The sequence below is a fragment of the Panthera uncia genome, chromosome X (assembly GCF_023721935.1).
Source record: "Panthera uncia isolate 11264 chromosome X, Puncia_PCG_1.0, whole genome shotgun sequence".
NCBI lineage: Eukaryota > Metazoa > Chordata > Mammalia > Carnivora > Felidae > Panthera > Panthera uncia.
In genome coordinates this window covers 38,883,014-38,902,977 of record NC_064817.1, presented here as the reverse complement: position 1 = coordinate 38,902,977, position 19,964 = coordinate 38,883,014, and the positions used below count along the sequence as shown (strand labels likewise).

Sequence of the window (19,964 nt, the reverse complement as noted above, 5' to 3'; positions counted from 1 at the left end):
ATTATGGGAAGAGCCTAAATGTCCATCAACTGATGAATGGATAAAGACATTGTGGTTTATATACACAATGGAGTACTACGTGGCAATGAGAAAGAATGAAATATGGCCCTTTGTAGCAACATGGATGGAACTGGAGAGTGTGATGCTAAGTGAAATAAGCCATACAGAGAAAGACAGATACCATATGTTTTCACTCTTATGTGGATCCTGAGAAACTTAACAGAAGGCCATGGGGAGGGGAAGGAAAAAAATAATAATAAATGTTTATTTATTTTTGAGCGAGAGAGAGACAGAGCGTGAGCAGGGGAGGGGCAGAGAGAGAGGGAGAGACAGAATCCAAAGCAGGCTCCAGGTTCTGAGCTGTCAGCACAGAGCCCGACGCGGGGCTCGAACCCACAAACTGCGAGATCATAACCTGAGCCGAAGTCAGACGCTTAACCGACTGAGCCACCCGGGTGCCCCAATAATAATAATAATTAATAATGCAGTACAGAGTTTGGCTAAAGGACCTGTGTTTTTCTAGATTTCATGTATTATTCTTCAGCAATGTCTTGTGGGTTCTCCTATGTCTTGGTGATAAGAGACGTTATAGAACATTATGCACAGAATACAGTAAACATTGTTCTCACAGAACTTTCTCCATTAATGGCAAAATGAGATGGCAGAGCATTTTACCATTCTGTCTTTTAACACTGCTAGCAAAGAATGGAATACGGAGAGAGATCTGAAGGTTTCCTCCTAAAAGAGAATCATAGAAAGTGTCTCGTGGTGATTTATGTTTTCTTCACATGTCACATGTCCAGGACCAGGGGGACAACATTCCTTCACTGTGGAATTAGATGCTTATACACGATTTTGCTGGGGTTTGTTTTTTTGTTTTTTCCTAATGGGAAACCCCTCCTAAGAATGGTATGAGACTTAAAGACTTGCAGCTAGGGGGCGCCTGGGCGGCTCAGTCGGTTAAGTGTCTGACTTCGGCTCAGGTCATGATCTCACGGTTCGTGAGTTCGAGCCCCTCATCCGGCTCTGTGCTGACAGCTCGGAGCCTAGAGCCTGCTTCGGGTTCTGGGTCTCCCTCTCTCTCTGCCCCTCCTCTGCTCGCGCTCTGTCTCTCTCTCTCAAAAATAAATACACATTAAAAAAAATAAGACTTGCAGCTAATTATCTGAGCTGTATTAGAGCCACAGGTCTAAGAAGCCAGCTCTACACCCTTTGAGTCATGATTGCAAGCATTTGCACTGTGCTGTGCAGCTCCCCAAGGGACGTAATGACTTCCTCCACCCAGTACTTGAAACGACCTAAACCAAAGCATTTCTTTTCTTTCGTTCTTTTTTTTATACCCCCCTCCCCCTCCCTCTGGTGTGTGGCAAAGCAATGTTACATTCGGAGGAGCTAGAAATTCCTGCGGCCCAGTCCGTGCTGGCAGACGGCAGCAGGACTGGCCTGAAGGCTGCTGGACCAGGTCAAAGCTCAGACGCTGTGCTTTGTGCTGTCCTTGGCAGAAAAACACTGTGCTCCTTATCATTGCATGTTCCTCCGCCAAAAGCCCGAGGAGTGAGATGTGATCACTCGTGAAAATTACTCGGCGCCGTAATAACCAGGGAAGGTACTGTCCTACTTCGTCCTCCTGGTGGCCGAGGGACTTGTAGGAGAGGATGTTAACCCTTCGGAAGGACTATGCCGCCGCTCTTAAATACACACCTCGTCCCTGGGCTCCGAGATGACTCCTGGGCTTCTTCATTGTTGCCGGTCGACCGTGTCGCTCTTTCCCTGCTCTCTGTCTGTCTTTCCCCAGGCCTGATGTGGTTTTTTGTTTTTTCTCCCACTCTGTTGCAGGGCTCATCGTGGGCGTGATCCTGAGGTATGGCACCCCCGCCACCGGTGGTCATGACAAGTCAGTGAGCTGTACTCAGGAAGACAGGGCCTTCAGCACCTTATTAGTGAACGTCAGTGGGAAGTTCTTCGAATACACCCTGAAAGGAGAAATCAGCCCTGGCAAGATCAACAGCGTAGAGCAGAATGACATATTGAGGAAGGTGAGCTGGGGACACTCAGCCACTGCGGCCCTGCCAGGGGTGTTTGACTTTCCGATTCCATGTCGACCTTGGCGAGAGAAATCCTTTCAGACTCCTGGAGCATTGGTAACATTCCTGGCTCTCAGTTTGGCTTAGGAAGCTTGTTTTGTTTTTTTTTTTTTAATGATTATTTTATTTTGGAGGGAGAAAGAGACAGAGTGAGAGCGGGGGAGGGGCAGAGAGAGAGGGAGACACAGAATCCGAAGGAGGCTTCAGGCTCCCGAGCTGTCAGCACACAGCCTGACGCGGGGCTCAAACCCACGGACCGCGAGATCATGACCCGAGCCGAAGTCGGATGCTTCACCATCTGAGCCACCCAGGTGCCCAGAAGCATTGCAGTTTTAATTAGGCTGCTTAACATTTCCAGTTTCTAAAGAGACATGCTAACTTGGCTTTTAATAATTAAAGTGAAGCTTTAAGATTAATTTCAGTAAGAGCCCGTCCATCTGCCAATATGAACAAATTCTTGAAGTTGGGGAGGTTTATAGACTGCTTCGTTCTTCTCTAGACGTGATAAGATTTTGCTCTTTTATAATAGTTTCAGGGTGATTTCCCCGTATCAAGCCTAGAAGGTAATTTCAGTCGCCCTAGAGCTGTTGAATTTTTATGTTGATGTTCAGAAAGCCTCTAGTGTCATTGTAGACTTTGATCCAGGCAACATCAAGTCTCACAAAAGGCTGATCCTCAAAAGAGACTTAAATTCAGTAGAATCATGTCTATAAATGAATCTGTGGGAGGATCCAGAAAATTAATAAAGAACCATCACAGCATCTTCTATTGCAGTGGAACCTTGAATAAAGGTTTGATAAAAATCAAGCTTTTTATTTCTTGTTTAAAAACATTGGCCAAAAAAACCCCCAAACCATTGGCCCGAAGCTTTCTGGGAAATCTCAGATCGCACTGAACTGTTTTTTTTTTTTTTAATTTTTTAAGTGATTATTTATTTTTGAGGGAGAGAGAGACAGAGCACGAGTGGCGGAGGGGCAGAGAGAGAGAAGGAGACACAGAATCTAAAGCGGGCTCCAGGGTCTGAGCCATCAGCACAGAGCCCGACGCGGGCGCTCAAACCCACGAACTGTGTGATCATGAACTGAGCCAAAGTCCGACGTTTAACCGACTGAGCCACCCAGGTGCCCCAAACTGTTGTTTCTTAATATGTATTAAAGAACACACCAAGAGCAGGAGTGGCTTCTCTGTTGTGATGAGTCCATGATTTTTCACATCTGTCTTATTTGCTTTAAACATTGAAACTTTAGTCAGTGGCTTAAAATATTAAGCAAATATTATAGCACCAACTGGTACTAAACTGGAAATTGACTTTTTTTCTTTTTAAACTTTCAGGTAACGTTTGATCCAGAGGTCTTTTTCAACATTCTCCTGCCTCCGATTATTTTCCATGCCGGCTACAGTTTAAAGAAGGTAAGAGATTTTTGCCAGTATTTCTTAAAGCATGGGAGTCTCTGCGTTCATGTACCTACACAATTTTCTAGTTTTTCCCTTCTCCCAGATTGCTTATCACTGTGTTCTGCACCCACTCAGAGACTATATTTGTCTCATCATCAGTGATTGGTTTCTCTTTTAAAATCTGGAGTGCTCCCACATTGCCGGTAGGAATATAAAATGGTGTAGCCTCTCAGGAAAACAGTTTCAGTTTCCTATAAAACCAAAGTTGCAATCACCATACGACCCAGCCATTTTATTCCCGAGGGTTTATCCCAGAGAGATGAAAACTTACGTTCACACAAAAACCTGTGCACAATTCTCCGTAGCAATCTTATTTGTAACAACCCCGAACTGGAAACAACCAAAATATCTTGCAATACGTGAACGGTTAACCAAACACCCATACCATGGAATACTATTCGGCAATAAAATAGAACAAGCTATTGATACACGCAATAATTTGGATGGATCTCACAGGCATTATGGTGAGTGGGAAAAAAAATCCAACCTCAAAAGATCACGGACTGTATGATTTCATGTAATAGCATTCTGGAAATGACAAAAGTATAGGGACGAGGAAGAAATTAGTGGCTGCCTCGGGCTAGGCATGGTAGAGGTAGGGAGTGTGACTATAAAAGGACAGCCTGAAAGAGATCTTTGTGGTGATGGAAAAGTTCTGTGTCCTGATACAGCAATGGATATGCAAGTCTACGCGTGATAAAATGACATAGAACTATTTTGTTAACGTTTATTTGTTTTTGAGAGAGAGACAGAGACAGAGCCTGAGCAGGGGAGGGGCAGAGAGAGAGAGGGAGACACAGAATCCGAAGCAGGCTCCAGGCTCTGAGCGGTCAGCACAGAGCCAGACGCGGGGCTCGAACCCACGAACCACGAGATCATGAGCTGAGCCAAAATCGGATGCTTAACTGACTGAGCCACCCAGGCGCCCCCAGTTTCCTGGTTTTGATATTGTACTACAGTTACATAAGGTATGGCACCTGGATGGCTCAGTGAGTTAAGCAGTTAAGCGCCCAATTTGTGATTTTGGCTCAGGTCATGATCTCATGGTTCCTGAGTTCGAGCCCCATGGCAGATTGTGTCTGTTCCTCTCTCTTTGTCCCTCCCCCACTTGCACACTCTGTCTGTGTCTGTCTGTCTCTCTCAATAAATAAATAAATACATACATAAATAAATAAATAAATAAATGGAACCAAATCACTGATTGTGAGAGCTGCTCTAATGGCTGAAAAAGACTTTGGGTTCTGCAGAGCCTTCCCTGTATCAGACTTATTTCCTCAGAAGGAGAACAAACAGCAGGCTTTGCCAGTTACCAATTTAAGTTGTTTTTATTTTTTTAATTTTATTTTTTTTTCAAACATCTTTTAAACGTTTATTTTTGAGAGACAGCGAGACAGAGCACGAGCGGGAGAGGGGCAGAGGGAGACACAGAACCTGAGGCAGGCTCCAGGCTCCGAGCTGGCAGCACAGAGCCCGACGCGGGGGCTCGAACTCACAAACTGTGAGATCACGACCTGAGCCGAAAGCAACAGTCAACCAACTGAGCCTAAGTTTTTAAGATGGCAGTCTTTCAGGCTGTCCACTGTTCATTCAGCCACTTTCCTTTTTAGATAGTCCTTATAAAGGTACTGAAAGAGCTGGTTTTTGTCTGGTTTTGCCACCTGTGATTAAAACCTGTTATCAATTAAATGTGTAATAACTCACCAGTTAACGGCAGCTACGGAGACAGATATTCAGACCCTTTGACCTATGCACATATAGTTGTCAGGGGGACATGGGCCTTTTTTTTTTTTCCCCTAACCTGAACAAATGATCATTGGAATTAGCTTTGATTCGGTCCCGGCCATGGGGAGCCACACATGACTGGCCAAATGAGAACAGGGTGAAAGACAGAGGATTCCACCAGAATCCGGTCCTAGGGCCAGGAGGTGCTGTGCTTTCTTCCCTATGGGGATGTGGTTCTGGAGCCCTTCGACGTCTTGCATCTACACTGTATGTGAAAGCACTTTGGAAGCTGTGAGGCACATAATTAAGTACTGGGTGTAATGAGACACAAATAAGTGGCCTGGCATACCTTTCTTTTCAAGGTATGCCAATTCATATCAGCAAATACGAACAGAGACGGGTAGTTGTGTGTGTGTGTGTGTGTGTGTGTGTGTGTGTGTGTGAGATTTTAGGATATGTCATGGGGGTGTTTGGGGTGGCAGATTTATATTCCTAATGTTTTGTTTGGGCAAATAATCACGGATATGAATTTACTTAACATATTCAAAGTAACCCTAGGGATGGTTACCCAGAAGAAAGCAAAAAAAAAAAAAAAAAAAAAAAAGACTGGAGACAGTGACTGATTTAAAAGGCAGACATAATGTGTGCATAATATATACAGGCAGCACCCCCATTTGGTGACTGCTGGTGTGGCAAGCCCTTGGAGGATTCTCTTCTGAGCAGGTGGCTTAGGGGCCCTAGTCCTTCCTTGACACCTTCTTCACAGCTTCAGAGAGGGCCAAGCACTGGGCACTTCGTGGTGGCTGCTTTGATCATGCTGAGTTCTTCCCAAGCCCTGTCTTTCCCTGATGTCACTCAGCTGGTACACTGGGACTCTCCTGCCTTTTAAAATTCTTAGATGAGAAATTGTGGTTTATATACACAATGGAATACTACGTGGCAATGAGAAAAAATGAAATATGGCCTTTTGTAGCAACGTGGATGGAACTGGAGAGTGTGATGCTAAGTGAAATAAGCCATACAGAGAAAGACAGATACCATATGGTTTCACTCTTATGTGGATCCTGAGAAACGTAACAGAAACCCATGGGGGAGGGGAAGGAAAAAAAAAAAAGAGGTTAGAGTGGGAGAGAGCCAAAGCATAAGAGACTGTTAAAAACTGAGAACAAACTGAGGGTTGATGGGTGATGGGTATTGAGGAGGGCACCTTTTGGGATGAGCACTGGGTGTTGTATGGAAACCAATTTGACAGTAAATTTCATAGATTAAAAAATAAATAAAAATAAATAAAATATTCATGAAAAAAAAATAAATAAAATAAAATTCTTAGATGAAGTCTTCCTGGCCCCTATTGAATTAGGATGTTTGGGGGTTTATGGTTCGTCTGGTTTTGTTAAATAGTTCTCATTGTCCGATGAGAGCAGCTTATGCCTTGACAAGTAAGAACCATGGCTCAGGGTCCTAAGAACCCCAAGGACAGGGACTTTCCACATCAGAATGTCCCATGGGCATAATAACTTATAAGAACTAAAGCCGTGTGTGTGTGTGTGTGTGTGTGTGTGTGTGTGTGTGTGTGAGAGAAGGTAACCAGTGAATGTACAGAAGCATTGAAAGCATTGCAATTTTGCCATCTATTTCTGAATAATTGCTAGATCTTACATTGGTATAAGCATATAAACTTATACACATATATATAAACTTACAAATGGGCCCAGCTTAAACGGAACTACCTATTTTTCAGTTCTCCACTTCTGTTTTTATTGGCCCTCTTTCCCAGGCTGCAAAGATAAATACAGAAGAATATCAGGAGATATTTCCGATGCCATGAGGCGGATACTGAGGACACTGTTTTCTGATACTGAATTAAGCAGAAAGCTCCTTAGACATCACTTTCATACTTTATCACTTTGAAACTTATATCTGTAATGATCTAAGGTACACCACAACCAGAAGTTACCAGTAAATAGTTTGGGCTAAATCTATGAAAATGATTGGTCTACTTACACTCACTCACTCTCTCACATACACTTGCTCTCTCTCCGTGTACTTTAATATAATCAGGGGACTTTTGTCTGAAATTTACCAAGCCCTTGCTTGTTTCCTCAGTGATTAGTGGGACAAGGGATATTTTAAAACCACAATGTTTATAGCTAAACGGCTTTATTCAGGAGTAATTTCACTTCTTGTTATAATGGAGGCAATAAGTAAAGTCTCACTTTCAAGAGACTTTTACTGTGTTTCTTATGCTCAGTATCAAAAATCACAATGTGATTCCTGCCTTTTGTTTTCTGTAGAGACACTTTTTCAGAAATCTCGGGTCTATTCTGGCTTATGCTTTCTTGGGGACTGCCGTTTCCTGCTTCATTATTGGGTAAGTTACTCTTTGTCATTAACCAAATTAACATTCCCAAAGAAATGAGATCCACATGGGTCCACAGAGTTGGTGTTTTCCCCAGCTGTACTGAAATATACTTGACACATTCCATCCTGGGAGCTTCAAGTGGACAGTGTGTTGATTTGATACATTTAGAAATTGCACAGTCATTACCACCATAGTATTAGCCACCACCTTCAGCCTGTCACATCGTTACCATTTCTTTCTTGTGATGAGAACATTTGAGACCTACTCTCTTAGCAGAATTCAAGTATGCAATACAGTATTATTAGCTATAATCACCATGCTGTACCTTAGATCCCCAAACTTGTTAATCATCTAACCGGAAGTTTGTTCCCTTTGAGCAACATCTCCCTGTGTCCCCTGACCCCCACCCCAGCCCCTGAACACCAGCAGAGCCCAGGATTTTGATGTTTATGATGATGTTTTGATGTTTATGACATGTAGCTATTTAAATTAAGACTAGGCTTAATTAAAATGAAATAAAATTATACCTAGTCCCCCAATCTTGATTCCTGATAACATTCTCCGATAAAAAGAAGCAGGACACCTTGCAGAAATTGCAAATTCTAGGGCGAGGGTAGCAAATACACGAGATAAGAACAGGGCATAGCACAGTGCCAAAAAAGCAAGAAAGTGCCCAGAAAACAAACAGACACATGGAAGAACTTAGAGCATGTCAAAGAGACACAGAGCCAACCTGAAGGTTCCCCCAAGGCCAATGGCCAAAGAACAACAAAATAACATCGTACTGGTCCCAAACCATGAAGCAAACCTCTGAGTGTCTACTGATGTAGACACTACTGATTGGGCGAGGGACGCCTGGGTGGCTCAGTCGGTTGGGCGTCCGACTTCGGCTCAGGTCGTGATCTCGCGGCTTGTGGGTTCAAGCCCTGTGTCGGGCTCTGTGCTGACACCTCGGAGCCTGGACCCTGCTTCGGATTCTGTGTCTCCCTCTCTCTCTCTGCCCCTTCCCCTGCTCATGCTCTGTCTCTCTCAAGAATAAATAAACATTAAACATTTAACTAAAATAAAAAAAATAAATAAATGATTGGGAGAATAAATAAATGGGGGAGAGGTGACGGATCTTCTGTGCAGAAGAGTTCCAAATAGGGTATGTCAATCCCCGCCCCCACCCCGCAGGTGAAGGAATGTACCTCCCCTCCTGCTCTGTTTGCAGGCTGTTCCGCAGTGATTTCCTTCCTTCCACGGAGTACAGGGAGGGGGGTTTGCAGGCAGTAGTGGTAAATCGCACTGATACTCTGCCCCCTTGATGTTTGTGATGACAGTGGCACTTTACCCCCTGCCCCCCGCCAAACACATTACCTCGGTGTAGTCATGAGAAAAAAGTCCAACGTGTCCCAGCTGAGGGACATTCTACAGAGCACCTGACCAGTGCTCCTCAAAACTGCCAAGGTCATCAAAAACCACACGAGGTCTGAGAGATTGTCACAGCCAGGAGGAGACTAAAGAGACGTGAGGGCTCAGTGTCGTGTGGTATCCTGGCTGGGATCCTGGAACAGAAAAGGGACGTTAGGTAAAAGCTAAGAAAATCTGAAGAAAGTGTGGACCTTAATTTTTAAAAACTTAGCCGGAAAGCTGGAGATACAAGGCCAGGGCCTTCCATGTGGCCAGAATAGAAGGGGCTTGGGCTTTGTCCTTTTTGAGAGAGACGAGCCATGGAAGAGTGACAGCTTAGATGACTGGCATGGGTGGCCAGATGGGAAAAGGCTGCCAGAGAGAAGCCTAGCGCCCGAGTCTTAAGTCTGGGGGAGAAGGAAAGGGAGAGGCACGTGTTGTTCTCAGGAAATGTTTGAAAGGTAATTGACGAGCAACACAAGGCAAATCAAACGTGTATCTCAGAGTTACTGGGAATTAAAATTGAACAGTGTATTGTTCTGGGCACCCGGGGTGCAAAGGAGAGGAGCCATGACATGGCCCTTACCAGCAAGAGTATCATGATGAGAGCATTAGCTGTAGCGTACAATGAGTCTATTCTGTGGTTATTTTTACTCCCCTAACCACTGCAGCTGCCATCACCACACACACACACACACACACACACACACACACACACACACACCCTTAGTAACATGTACTAGGCCTTTGAACACTCCTCACTCCTCCCATTTTGTGAGCTCTCCTGTAGGAAGTGTGCTGTAGCCAAGTCGAAATGTTTAACTTGGTGGCCTGTCTCGGGCCATGGCGCATCCTGCACAGTACAAGAAGAGCCGTGGCTGGCCTGCCCAAGCCATGCAGAGAAGGAGAAGCCGCATGTGTCGATGGGTGCACTGGTATTTTACTACCACATTTAGAGAATTTGGAAACCCGTCCCAGCCGAGAAGGTGGAACACTTAGACCTTTGTGGCCCACCCGGTTTTTCTCTCTCTCCAGCTTCGCCCCGTGCACTCATTTCCACAGCGTTACACACACTGTCTTAGAACCCTGTGAGTTTCGTGGCAATCTGTCACCCACGATGCAGCGTTCTTCCTCTTCCTTTCTTCTCCATTACCCAGCTGCTTAAGATGCCTTAAAGTCGTTGCTAACCGAGGCCCGTGCTTTATAGCTGTGAGTAAGCACAACTTTGAGAAATCGAGTAGGCATTCACGTGTGTCAGCGCCACGACGTTAACTGCAAACCATTTGTTGGTGCCAAAGCCTTATTTGCACGTGTTCCTGGTGAGAGTGTCCAACCACAACAGCTGCCCGATGTTTTCACAGATCACTCTCGAACTACGGTATTCCGGTGCTGCTCGGTTCGCGTGTCGGCTAGGCTACTCAGGCGGGGTCTCGTTTCGTCTTCTGACGCAGTTTACCTTCCCTTCTTACAGGAATCTCATGTACGGTGTAGTGAAGCTCATGAAAGTCGTGGGGCAGCTCTCGGATAAGTTTTACTACACAGACTGTCTCTTTTTCGGAGCCATCATCTCTGCCACTGACCCAGGTATTTTGCACATATTGGCTTCGTCATCCTGATATTCCAGTAGTTACATCTTAAAACGTACAGAGCGATCATTAACTCTGGTTGCGGTACAGAGACTAAATAGAAGTAGCACCGAATGGTGGAGGGAGAGACCGGAAGTGGTCTAACAGAGATAGATGGCTTTTGTAAGAAGGGTGTGCGTTTCCCTTTTATTTCTTTTTTTTAATTTTTTAAAGTTTATTTGTTACGAGGTTGGGTATGTGGGAGTAGGGGACGGGGCAGAGAGAGAGCATCCCAAGCAGGCTCCCGGCTGTCATTTTGCACCGCTGGAACTCTGTACCCGTTAAACAGTGACTCCCCCCGTTTGCACCTGCCTCCAGTCCCTGGTAACCGACCATTCTGCTTTCTGTCCCTGTGACTTCGACTACCGTAGATATGTTAGTGAAGTGGAATCATACAGCACTTGTCTTCTTGTGCCGGGCTTATTTCACTCAGCGTAACGTCTTCAAGGTTCATTTCTGTGGTCGCAGGTGTCAAAGCTGAATAATATTCCATTGTGCATATATACCACGTTTTGTTTATCCGTCCATCCATAACGGGACACTTGGGTTGCTTCCACCTGTATTTCTTTCCCTTTTGTCTTTCATTTAAGAATGTCTAATTTGGTCATAATTTCCGCACCAAGACTGTCTTCTTCCTCCGTGCCATGCCTTTGGCCTCATTTAGGAAATACATCATTTCTTTTTTTTTTCCTTAATGTTTATTTATTTATTTTTGAGAGACAGAGAACGCACAAGCAGGGGAGGGCCAGAGAGAGAGGAGACACAGAATCCGAAGCAGGCTCCAGGCTCCGAGCTGTCAGCACAGAGCCCGACGCGGGGCTTGAACTCACGGACCGCGAGATCGTGACCTGAGCCAAAGCCGGACCCTCAACCGACTGAGCCACCCAGGCGCCCCGGAAATACATCATTTCATTTAAATAAGGCCTTTTCTTGGGGCGCCTGGGTGGCTCAGTCGGTTGAGGGTCCGACTCTTGATTTCGGCTCAGGGTCATGTCAGGCTCTGTGCTGAGTGTGGGTCCTGCTTAGCATTCTCTCTCTCTCTCTCTCTCTCTCTCTCTCTCTCTCTCTGCCCCTCTCCCCCACTGGCACTCTCTCTCTCTAAAATAAAATTAAAAATAAATAAGCCCTTTTTGTAGCGGAAATGTACTCTGGTACCACTGGAGTGAATGTAATGTTATTTGTAAACTCCTTTGCTCCGTGTTCCTGCAATGACTGCATACTGTGACCTGGTTCCTATTAATAAATCTCTTACCTTGTATTTTTCAAGCGTTAGTTGAGCCAGTTCTTAAAAGTGGAATTATTATATGCCCCCCTTCCTCCACAGCCCCAAAACGAACAGAAACCCTCTCCTCTCAAAGGTGGAACCTACAATTAAATCAGTTCGCATAAAGTAGTCACAGCTATTCCTTCCTATAATGTCAACCACCGAGAGTACATCGTAGGTGAAGAATTTACAGAGAAAGACATGGTGGAGGCCCAAGAGTGGCGGTGGAAAGGCCCGCTAACCTTCTGGACAGCGATGATTTTAAAGATACTAAGATTCTCCCCACCACACAACTGCACCACCTCTCGGGGGAGTCCCCTAGGTCAGTGCGATGGTGGAAATGTTCTATGTTCTGTGCCCAGTCCAGTATGGTAGCCAGTAGCCACGTGTGGCTATTGAGCACTTAAAATATGGGGTAATGCAACTGGAGAACCGATTTTAAAATTTTATTTCATGTTAAGCAACTTAAATAGCTACCTGTGCCCAGTGGCTACCATATTGGATGGCACGGCCCTAGACAGTTGTATGGGTCTGAAAAACATCACTGTTCCAAAAACCATTGACCTCTCTTAGCCCCATAACTTATTAAAAGCACTAAGCAAATTGATATCGAAGGCTTGGCTGGTTGAAGCACCCTGGTTTTTGAGAAAGAGCACGGGGTGTGGAGTTACAGGGGTAAGTTTGAGCTCCAGCCCTGCCAGTCACTGACCAGGGTGGCCTGGGCATACTTTCTCTGCTCCATGTCAGTTGCTGCATTCATGAACTAGGAGTAATGATATCTATTTCCCAGGGCTGTTGCGAATAGTAAATGAACTAACAGGTATAAAGCACTGACCATAGCATCTGCTAATCACGTTGGTCTCTATCCACATCTGGCTCGGGCAGAAATTTCTTTCTTTTCCCCATTGTTTAAAAAAATGGTCTCTCCCTTTGGTTTCGCTATCCCAGTTCTGTTTTGTTTTGTTTTGTTTTGTTTTGTTTTTAAGCTTACTTCTTTTTGTAGCCATCTCTACACCCAACATGGGACTCGAACTCATGACCCTGAGATCAAAAGTTGCGTGCTCTACCGACCAAGCCAGCCAGGCACCCCCCTCTATGTTTTGTTTTATTTTATTTTATTTTATTTTATTTTATTTTATTTTATTTTATTTATTGATTGATTTTTTTTAATGTTTATTTATTTTTGAGACAGAGAGAGGCAGAGCATGAACAGGGGAGGGTCAGAGAGAGAGGGAGACACAGAATCTGAAACAGGCTCCAGGCTCTGAGCTGTCAGCCCAGAGCCTGATGCAGGGCTCGAACCCATGGACCGCGAGATCATGACCTGAGCCGAAGTCGGCCGCTTAACCGACGGAGCCACCCAGGCGCCCCTATGTTTTTTTTTTTTTAAATAAACAATAGGTTATCACTGATTCAGGCATGTTTCTAAGGAGCACTCCAAAAAGTAGCTCTGTTATTTTTCATACTACAATGTCTGTGATTGTCTCCCAATGTGTGTCTATTGAGAAATCGAATCTGCGGAAGTCTAAGAAAGGTGGTTAGTCTCTCTGAAAGTGTATTACTACCTATACTCATCTGTAACTTTATCACTAACTTCTCACACTAGTATCACCAATAAGCAAGAAGGAGGTTAGTATAATACAAAGATCACGGGTATCGTTTTCCGACCTATTAGTGTTATTTCCTTTAATTGGATGGGAAGGCTTTTTTTTTTTTTCCAGATTCTCTTCCTAATTGTTTACCTCACTTTAATGTATCCAAGTCGTGGTAGACAATAATGGAAGGCATTATCATGATACACTGTTGCTATGTGGCCTATGAAGATTGGCCTAGTAAGGGTTTTATATCAGTGGACGTTCTAGAAAATTGGAAGTTTAAACGTACTAAGCATTAGGACATTAACTTTTTTTTTAATTTTTTTTTAAAGTTTATTTATTTTTGAGACAGAGAGAGACAGAGCATGAACGGGGGAGGGGCAGAGAGAGAGGGAGACACAGAATCTGGAACAGGCTCTGGGCTCTGAGCTGTCAGCACAGAGCCCGACACGAGGCTCGAACTCACGGACCGCGAGATCATGACCTGAACCGAAGTCAGACACTTAACCGACTGAGCCACTCAGGCACCCCTGCATCCTTGTTTTCTATTTCATCACTTTAACTTTAACATTAACTTTAACTGCTTTTTAATGGAAATCTTTCTGAAATGTCGACACAGGTTTCCAAATCGGTGATCGGTGATCGGTGGCGCCAGTAATTTTCTAGTCGCATCACCCGGGCTGCTCAGTCAGTCTCTTGCTTGTCTTTTGAGGCTCAGGTCCCATCTGCCACCTGCCTACACGCACTCCCCTACCTCCTCCAGTGACTCGCGCCCACGGCTCTTGAGTCAAGCCTATTTTGTACTTAACGCTACTCACCACTGTGTACTGAGTGTTCGCAAGTGCTAAGTGCCCTTTAGTACACACGTGAAGTGTTCAGGCCAAGTTAGTCGAAGGAACAAATCCCGGTTCTCGATTTTCCCTTCCTCCTCTGTCTGCTCTTTTATTTTACCCCCGCTACTTTTTAGATACCCGTACCAGAGGCCTTCGGTCAACTACTCGTCATTCCTTAGTCCGCGCCCGGTTAGAAACAGCTGTTGTGATCCTGCTGTCCCTGATTTCGGGGGTCCCACTGTACAGGGGAGCAGTCTGTTTACTCCCCGCCTTGAGAGGCCACTCACCCAGTATGTCACCCCCGCCCCGTCATCTTCTGGTGGTCCATACCCACAGTGCTCCTTCCTCTTGGCCGTGCACAGGCTTGCTCAGAAGGGGCACTGTGGGGTTCGTGCCTTGTTTTATAAAGTGATGGGCGGGGAGGATGAGAGACTGAAAACCAGAGCAGCCACATTCAGAGCAGGGCTGTGTAAATGTTCGTTGTGATTAGTATTAATTATGCAAGCTAGCCTTTATGGTTATGGGTGAGTTAACTGTTGTTGTTGTTTTTTTTTTTTACTTCCAGTAACTAGTATTTTAGGAAAATAGTGTTTAAAGTCAAAAGGGGGGTGCCTGGGTGGCTCAGGTGGTTAAGCATCTGACTTCAGCTCAGGTCATGATCTCCTAGTTCGTGGGTTTGAGCCCCACATCAGGCTCCACGCTGGTGGTACGGAGCCTGCTTGGGATTCTCTCTCTCTCCCTCTTTCTCTCTGCCCCTTCCTCATGTGTGCGCCCTCTCCCTCTCTCTCTCAAAATAAACAAACTGTAAAAAAAGAAAAAAAACATTTCTAAAAAGAAAATAAAGTCACAGGGGCTCTGGAAAATCATAGAGCTTAAACCCCCGCACTTCACTAAATCTTTGGACTTTGCTGTGTGCTAAGCTCTCATAGCCAGTTGGCGGCTACGTGGGATGGCTCCTCTTTGCCCCTCCAGATTTACTCACCACCCTCCTTTTGGCACTAAGAGGCTGGTTTGTGTGGAAGATTTCAAAGTCCCTTTGCCTGCTGGTTTCCCCTGGGATGTGTCCACAGGGGAGCACCAGTGGGAGACCAGAAGGAGGGTGGAGACATAGACCAGCTCCTGGTTCGGCAGAGTCACGCCTCCTCTGGACCCTCCAGGCGGAGGGATGGTATAAAAGCTCCCCGTTTTCACCCGCACGTGCTGTCCTCTCTCTCGTGGTTTCCCCATAGTCTGCCCACACTTCTGTAAATAATCCCTTTATTAAACGCTTCTCAAGTTGCTCAGTTCGAGGGTGCTGTCTGTTTCCTGCCAGGACCCTGATTGGTAAAGTCCTGGGCCCCAGGTCTCCTGGGCCGCCAGTCCATTGAGACCAGCCTCTAGCAGTCTTGCGTCCCTGAGTGACTGGTGTGACCACAGGCCTCTGGTGCCAGCCCCCCAGTGGACGTGTCATAGGAATGACGGATAAAACTTCTGGGTTCGACCACTGAGATTTTAGGAGTTTGGATGCTGTAGCAGAAAGCAGCCCATCAGACCCGTTTTCTCATCTCTGAATTAGCGGAAACGATAGTACTGCCCACCTAGGGTTTTATGAGGCCTAAATGACACTGTCCAGTGTTCAGCAGAGGAGTGCCTGGGTGACTCAGTTGGTTGAGCATCCGGCTTCGGCTCAGGTCACAATCTCGCAGTTCGTGAGTTCCAGCCCCGCGTCGGGCTCTCTGCTGTCAGTGCAGAGCCCGCTTTGGGTCCCCTGTCCCCCATTCTCTCTGCCCCTCCCCCACTCTTGCTCTCTCAAAAATAAATAAGCATTAAAAATAATGTTTAGTATAGTGCCTGCTTCATGGTAAGCCCTTAGTAATTGTGGTTATTATTATTAGCATTGTTAATTTTTCTTTCGTATTGGGTTAAAACAAGATAATTCTTGGGGTGCCTGGGTGGCTCCATTGGTTAACTGTCCACCTCTTGATTTCAGCGCATGTCACGATCTCACGGTTCATGAGATCGAGCCCTGCGTCTGGCTCTGCACCGACATTGCAGAGCCTGCTTGGGATTCTCTCTCTCCCTATCTTTCTGCCCCTCTCCTGCTCTCTCTCTCTCTCTTTCTTTCTCAAAATGAACAAACTTTTTAAAAAGAGAGTTCTTGTCACAGAGTGATGAGGTACTAGAATAAAGGTTTTGTGTTAGAGTTCTTCACAGAAACAGAATATATAGGTGTGTGTGTGTGTATGTGTGTATGTGGAGAGAGAGAGAGAGGGAGAGAGAGAGAGAGAAAAGAGATTTATTGGATATAAAGAATTGGCTCCTGTGATTATGGAGGCTGAGAAGTCCCCACATCTGCTGTCCAGAGGCCTGAGAACCAGGAAAGCCAATGGCGTAGTCCCAAGCCGAGTCCAAAGGCAAGACTTCTGCCTTCAACTGAAGTGTTAATCTCATCCCAAACCTCACAGACAAACCCAGAATAATGTTTAATCAAATATCTGAGGTCCCCATGGCCCAGTCAGGTTGGCCCATAAAATTAACCAGCACGGATTTTCTCTAAGGAGCCACAGATACTGTTCGTGCAGTAAATAATCCAGGGGCATCCGGGTGGCTTAGTCAGTTGGTTGAGGGTCCGACTCTTGATTTCGGCTCAGGGCATGATCTCACAGTCGTGAGATCTAGCCCTTGGTCAGGCTCTGTGCTGGGCATGGAGCCTGCTTGGGATCCTCTCTCTCCCTCTCCCTCTGCCCCTCCCCAACTCATATTCTTACGATAGATAGATAGATAGATAGATAGATAGATAATCCAGAAAATAAGATGTTTTCAGTCAAATCCCTAAAGATTTTTTCCTATTGTGTCACCCAGTAAACTGTATTTAAGGGTGGAAGAAAGAGATTGACCTGTCCTCTAGGAACTGTTGCTTCTGGTAGTGCCCCCCTGTTGATGGCCCGCTACTGTTCGAACGGTTAGAGTAGCGATTGGAGCACGGAGGGGCATCATTACCTGGGGCAGCCTCCGGACACAGTCAACATCTTTCATATCCACATCACTTCTTTCTTCCCCTCTATAAATGAATTAAACTTACTTGAAAAGGAAAGCACGACGGGGAGAGTGTAGTTTGGGAATCTTCCTTAACCCCTAACAGAAATAGAGAAAGCAGGAAAGCAAAAGGAAAACCAGAGCTCCAGCTAGCTGACGGAGGGCCCATGAATCCCCAAATATTGAACTGCCAGCAGCAGGGGGACTTAGGGACCTGAACAGCAGCTGTGCAGGAGGAAGCAGAGGTGAGAAGAGGAGGGAACTTTCCTACAAGTATTCACCCTCAAAAGGAGGGGTCCCCGCCTGGAGTAAAGAACTTTGTAGGCATATCGGATAACAACCGTTACAGCTGGGAGGTGCTTTACAGGCTCTGATTTGTGGCTGACCACGGGGCGAGGACACTGGAGGAGGTGTGAGGCTGCTAGAGAGACCTGAGCCCTCAGGGCTCTCAAAAAAACACCCGGTGAAAATCTCTCTGGAAGGACAGAGCCACTCCCTAAGAATGAACCGCTGGGACCACGGACCCTGCTTGACAGGGCATTAAAGGAGAAAGCAAGCTCAGATGCCAATAGAACACAGAGGAAGTAGATTTCATTGAATATTGAGGAGGTGGCGGGGCGCCTGGGTGGCTCAGTTGATTAAGCATCCGACTCCCAGCTCAGGTCATGATCTCGCATTCGTGGGTAAGAGCCCCGTGTCAGGCTCTGTGCAGACAGCTTGGAGCCTGGAGCCTGCTTGGGACTCTGTGTCTCCCTCTCTCTCTGCCCCTCCCCTGCTTGCGCTCTGTCTCTCTGTCTGTCTCTCTCTCTCTCTCTCTCTCTCTCTCTCTCAAAAAATAAACACTTGAAGAAAATTATTGAGAGGTTGGCTACCCTCAGGGGCCATATTTTCAATACTTCAATGTAAAACCAGCAGAGGGAGCCCTAGAGCCATGAAAGGAGAAAAGCTATTCTGGGTCTTCCCATCTCACCTAACAGCGAGCAGCAGACACAGATTGGTGAATCGGACGCAAGCATGTTGTAAGAAAAAAATGAAGATCGCCCTTCTGAGTAATAAAGTTGCAGATAATTAAGTCGTATCAGCAAAATCGGGTACCAAAGCACACTAAAACTAATATTCCAATAGAAGCTAAAGGAAATTGAGAAAGCGATAGAGGTTATGAAAGAACTGTATATCTCAGGATTGGAAAACTCAGAAATTAGAGGGGTAAAACAGTGGAGCATTATGGAAAGAGTTACAGAAAGAAACAGACAAGAAACCCGGGCAGTAAACGAGATGTAAAAAAGCATTAAAAAAAATAAATTTAGGGGAACCTGGGTGGCTGTCAGTTGAGCATCCAACTCTTGATTTCGGCTCAGGTCATGATCTCAGGGTCATGGGATCGAGCCTGGCATTCGGCCCCATACTGAGCGTGGAGCCGGCTTGGGATTCCCTCTTTCTCCCTCTGCCCTCTCCCCGGCTCACACGTGTTTCTCTCTCTCTCTCTCTCTCTCTCTCTCTCTCTCTCTCTCAAATAAAAAAAATAATAATAAGGGGCACCTGGGTGGTTCTGTTGGTTAAACGTCCAACTTCAGCTCAGGCCATGATCTCGCGTTTCATGGGTTCAAGCCCCACATCGAGCCCTCTGCTGTCAGCGCAGATCCTCTGTCTCCCTCTCTCTGCCCCCCACTCACTTGTGCTCTCTCTAAAATAAAATTTAAAAAAAGCAGAAGGTAGTTGGGTGTGAATGTTGAGGAGCTTTCAGGGGGTCTGCATAAGGTCCAAACTGATTTAATAATAGTAATACGTTATTTGTCTTTCTTAACGTCCTTTTTTTTTTCATGAGCGTGCAGTATTGTGGAGTTTCCCAGAGGCTACATAACATGTAGTGTTGACTATCTGTTGATCGGACACAGAAACATAAGAGAACCATCTGTCTCCTGTTAATCTGGATAGTAAAGAGATTTGAAAAACTGTAGAACGGTGGCTCTCTTCTCACTAAGTTTGTTTTGTTTTGGAAAATATAATTATTTTTCATTACACACATGGACGTTAACATATGATGGGTTCGTTAGTAATTTTAAGTGCATAAGTATTTAAATTTTTGTTTTACTTAATACAGTAACTATCGATAGCTATAGCCCACAAAACTAAAGGTTGTCAGGCGCCTCAATAATCCTTAAGAGTATAAAGGAGTCCTGAGACCAAAAGTTTGAGAACTGCTCATCTGGAGAATAGCTGCTTTTTATTCATTAAAATTTTTTTTTATTTTTTTTAATGTTTGTTTATTTTCTGGAGAGAGAGAGAATGAATGAATGAATGAATGAATGAGTGAATGGGGGAGGGGTACAGAGAGAGGGAGATGTGGAATCCAAAGCAGGCTCCAGGCTCCAAGTTGTCAACACAGGTCCCGATGCAGGGCCCGAGCCCACGGACCACAAGATCATGACCCAAGCTAAAGTCGGACACCCAACCACTGAACCACCCAGGTGCCCCTAAAAAATTTTTTTTAATGTTTATTTGTTTTTGAGAGAGAGACAGAGCATGAATGGGATAGGGGCAGAGAGCGAGGGAGACACAGAATCCAGAGCAGGCTCCAGGCTCCAGGCTCCGAGCTGTCAGCACAGAGCCCGACTCT

General features: G+C 45.5%; 1 protein-coding gene across 4 annotated transcripts in view; it reads left to right on the top strand.

Moving 5' to 3' along the window:
- Nucleotides 1–19,964, top strand: part of SLC9A7 (solute carrier family 9 member A7) — a 136,752-nt gene that overhangs the window by 61,289 nt on the left and 55,499 nt on the right. For all 4 annotated transcript variants that reach the window (XM_049644587.1, XM_049644585.1, XM_049644584.1 and 1 more), the window contains exons 2-5: nucleotides 1,837–2,036; nucleotides 3,417–3,494; nucleotides 7,556–7,632; nucleotides 10,487–10,599. In XM_049644587.1, coding sequence (XP_049500544.1) covers nucleotides 1,837–2,036; nucleotides 3,417–3,494; nucleotides 7,556–7,632; nucleotides 10,487–10,599 — 468 coding nt within the window. The remainder of the gene's footprint in view (nucleotides 1–1,836; nucleotides 2,037–3,416; nucleotides 3,495–7,555; nucleotides 7,633–10,486; nucleotides 10,600–19,964) is intronic.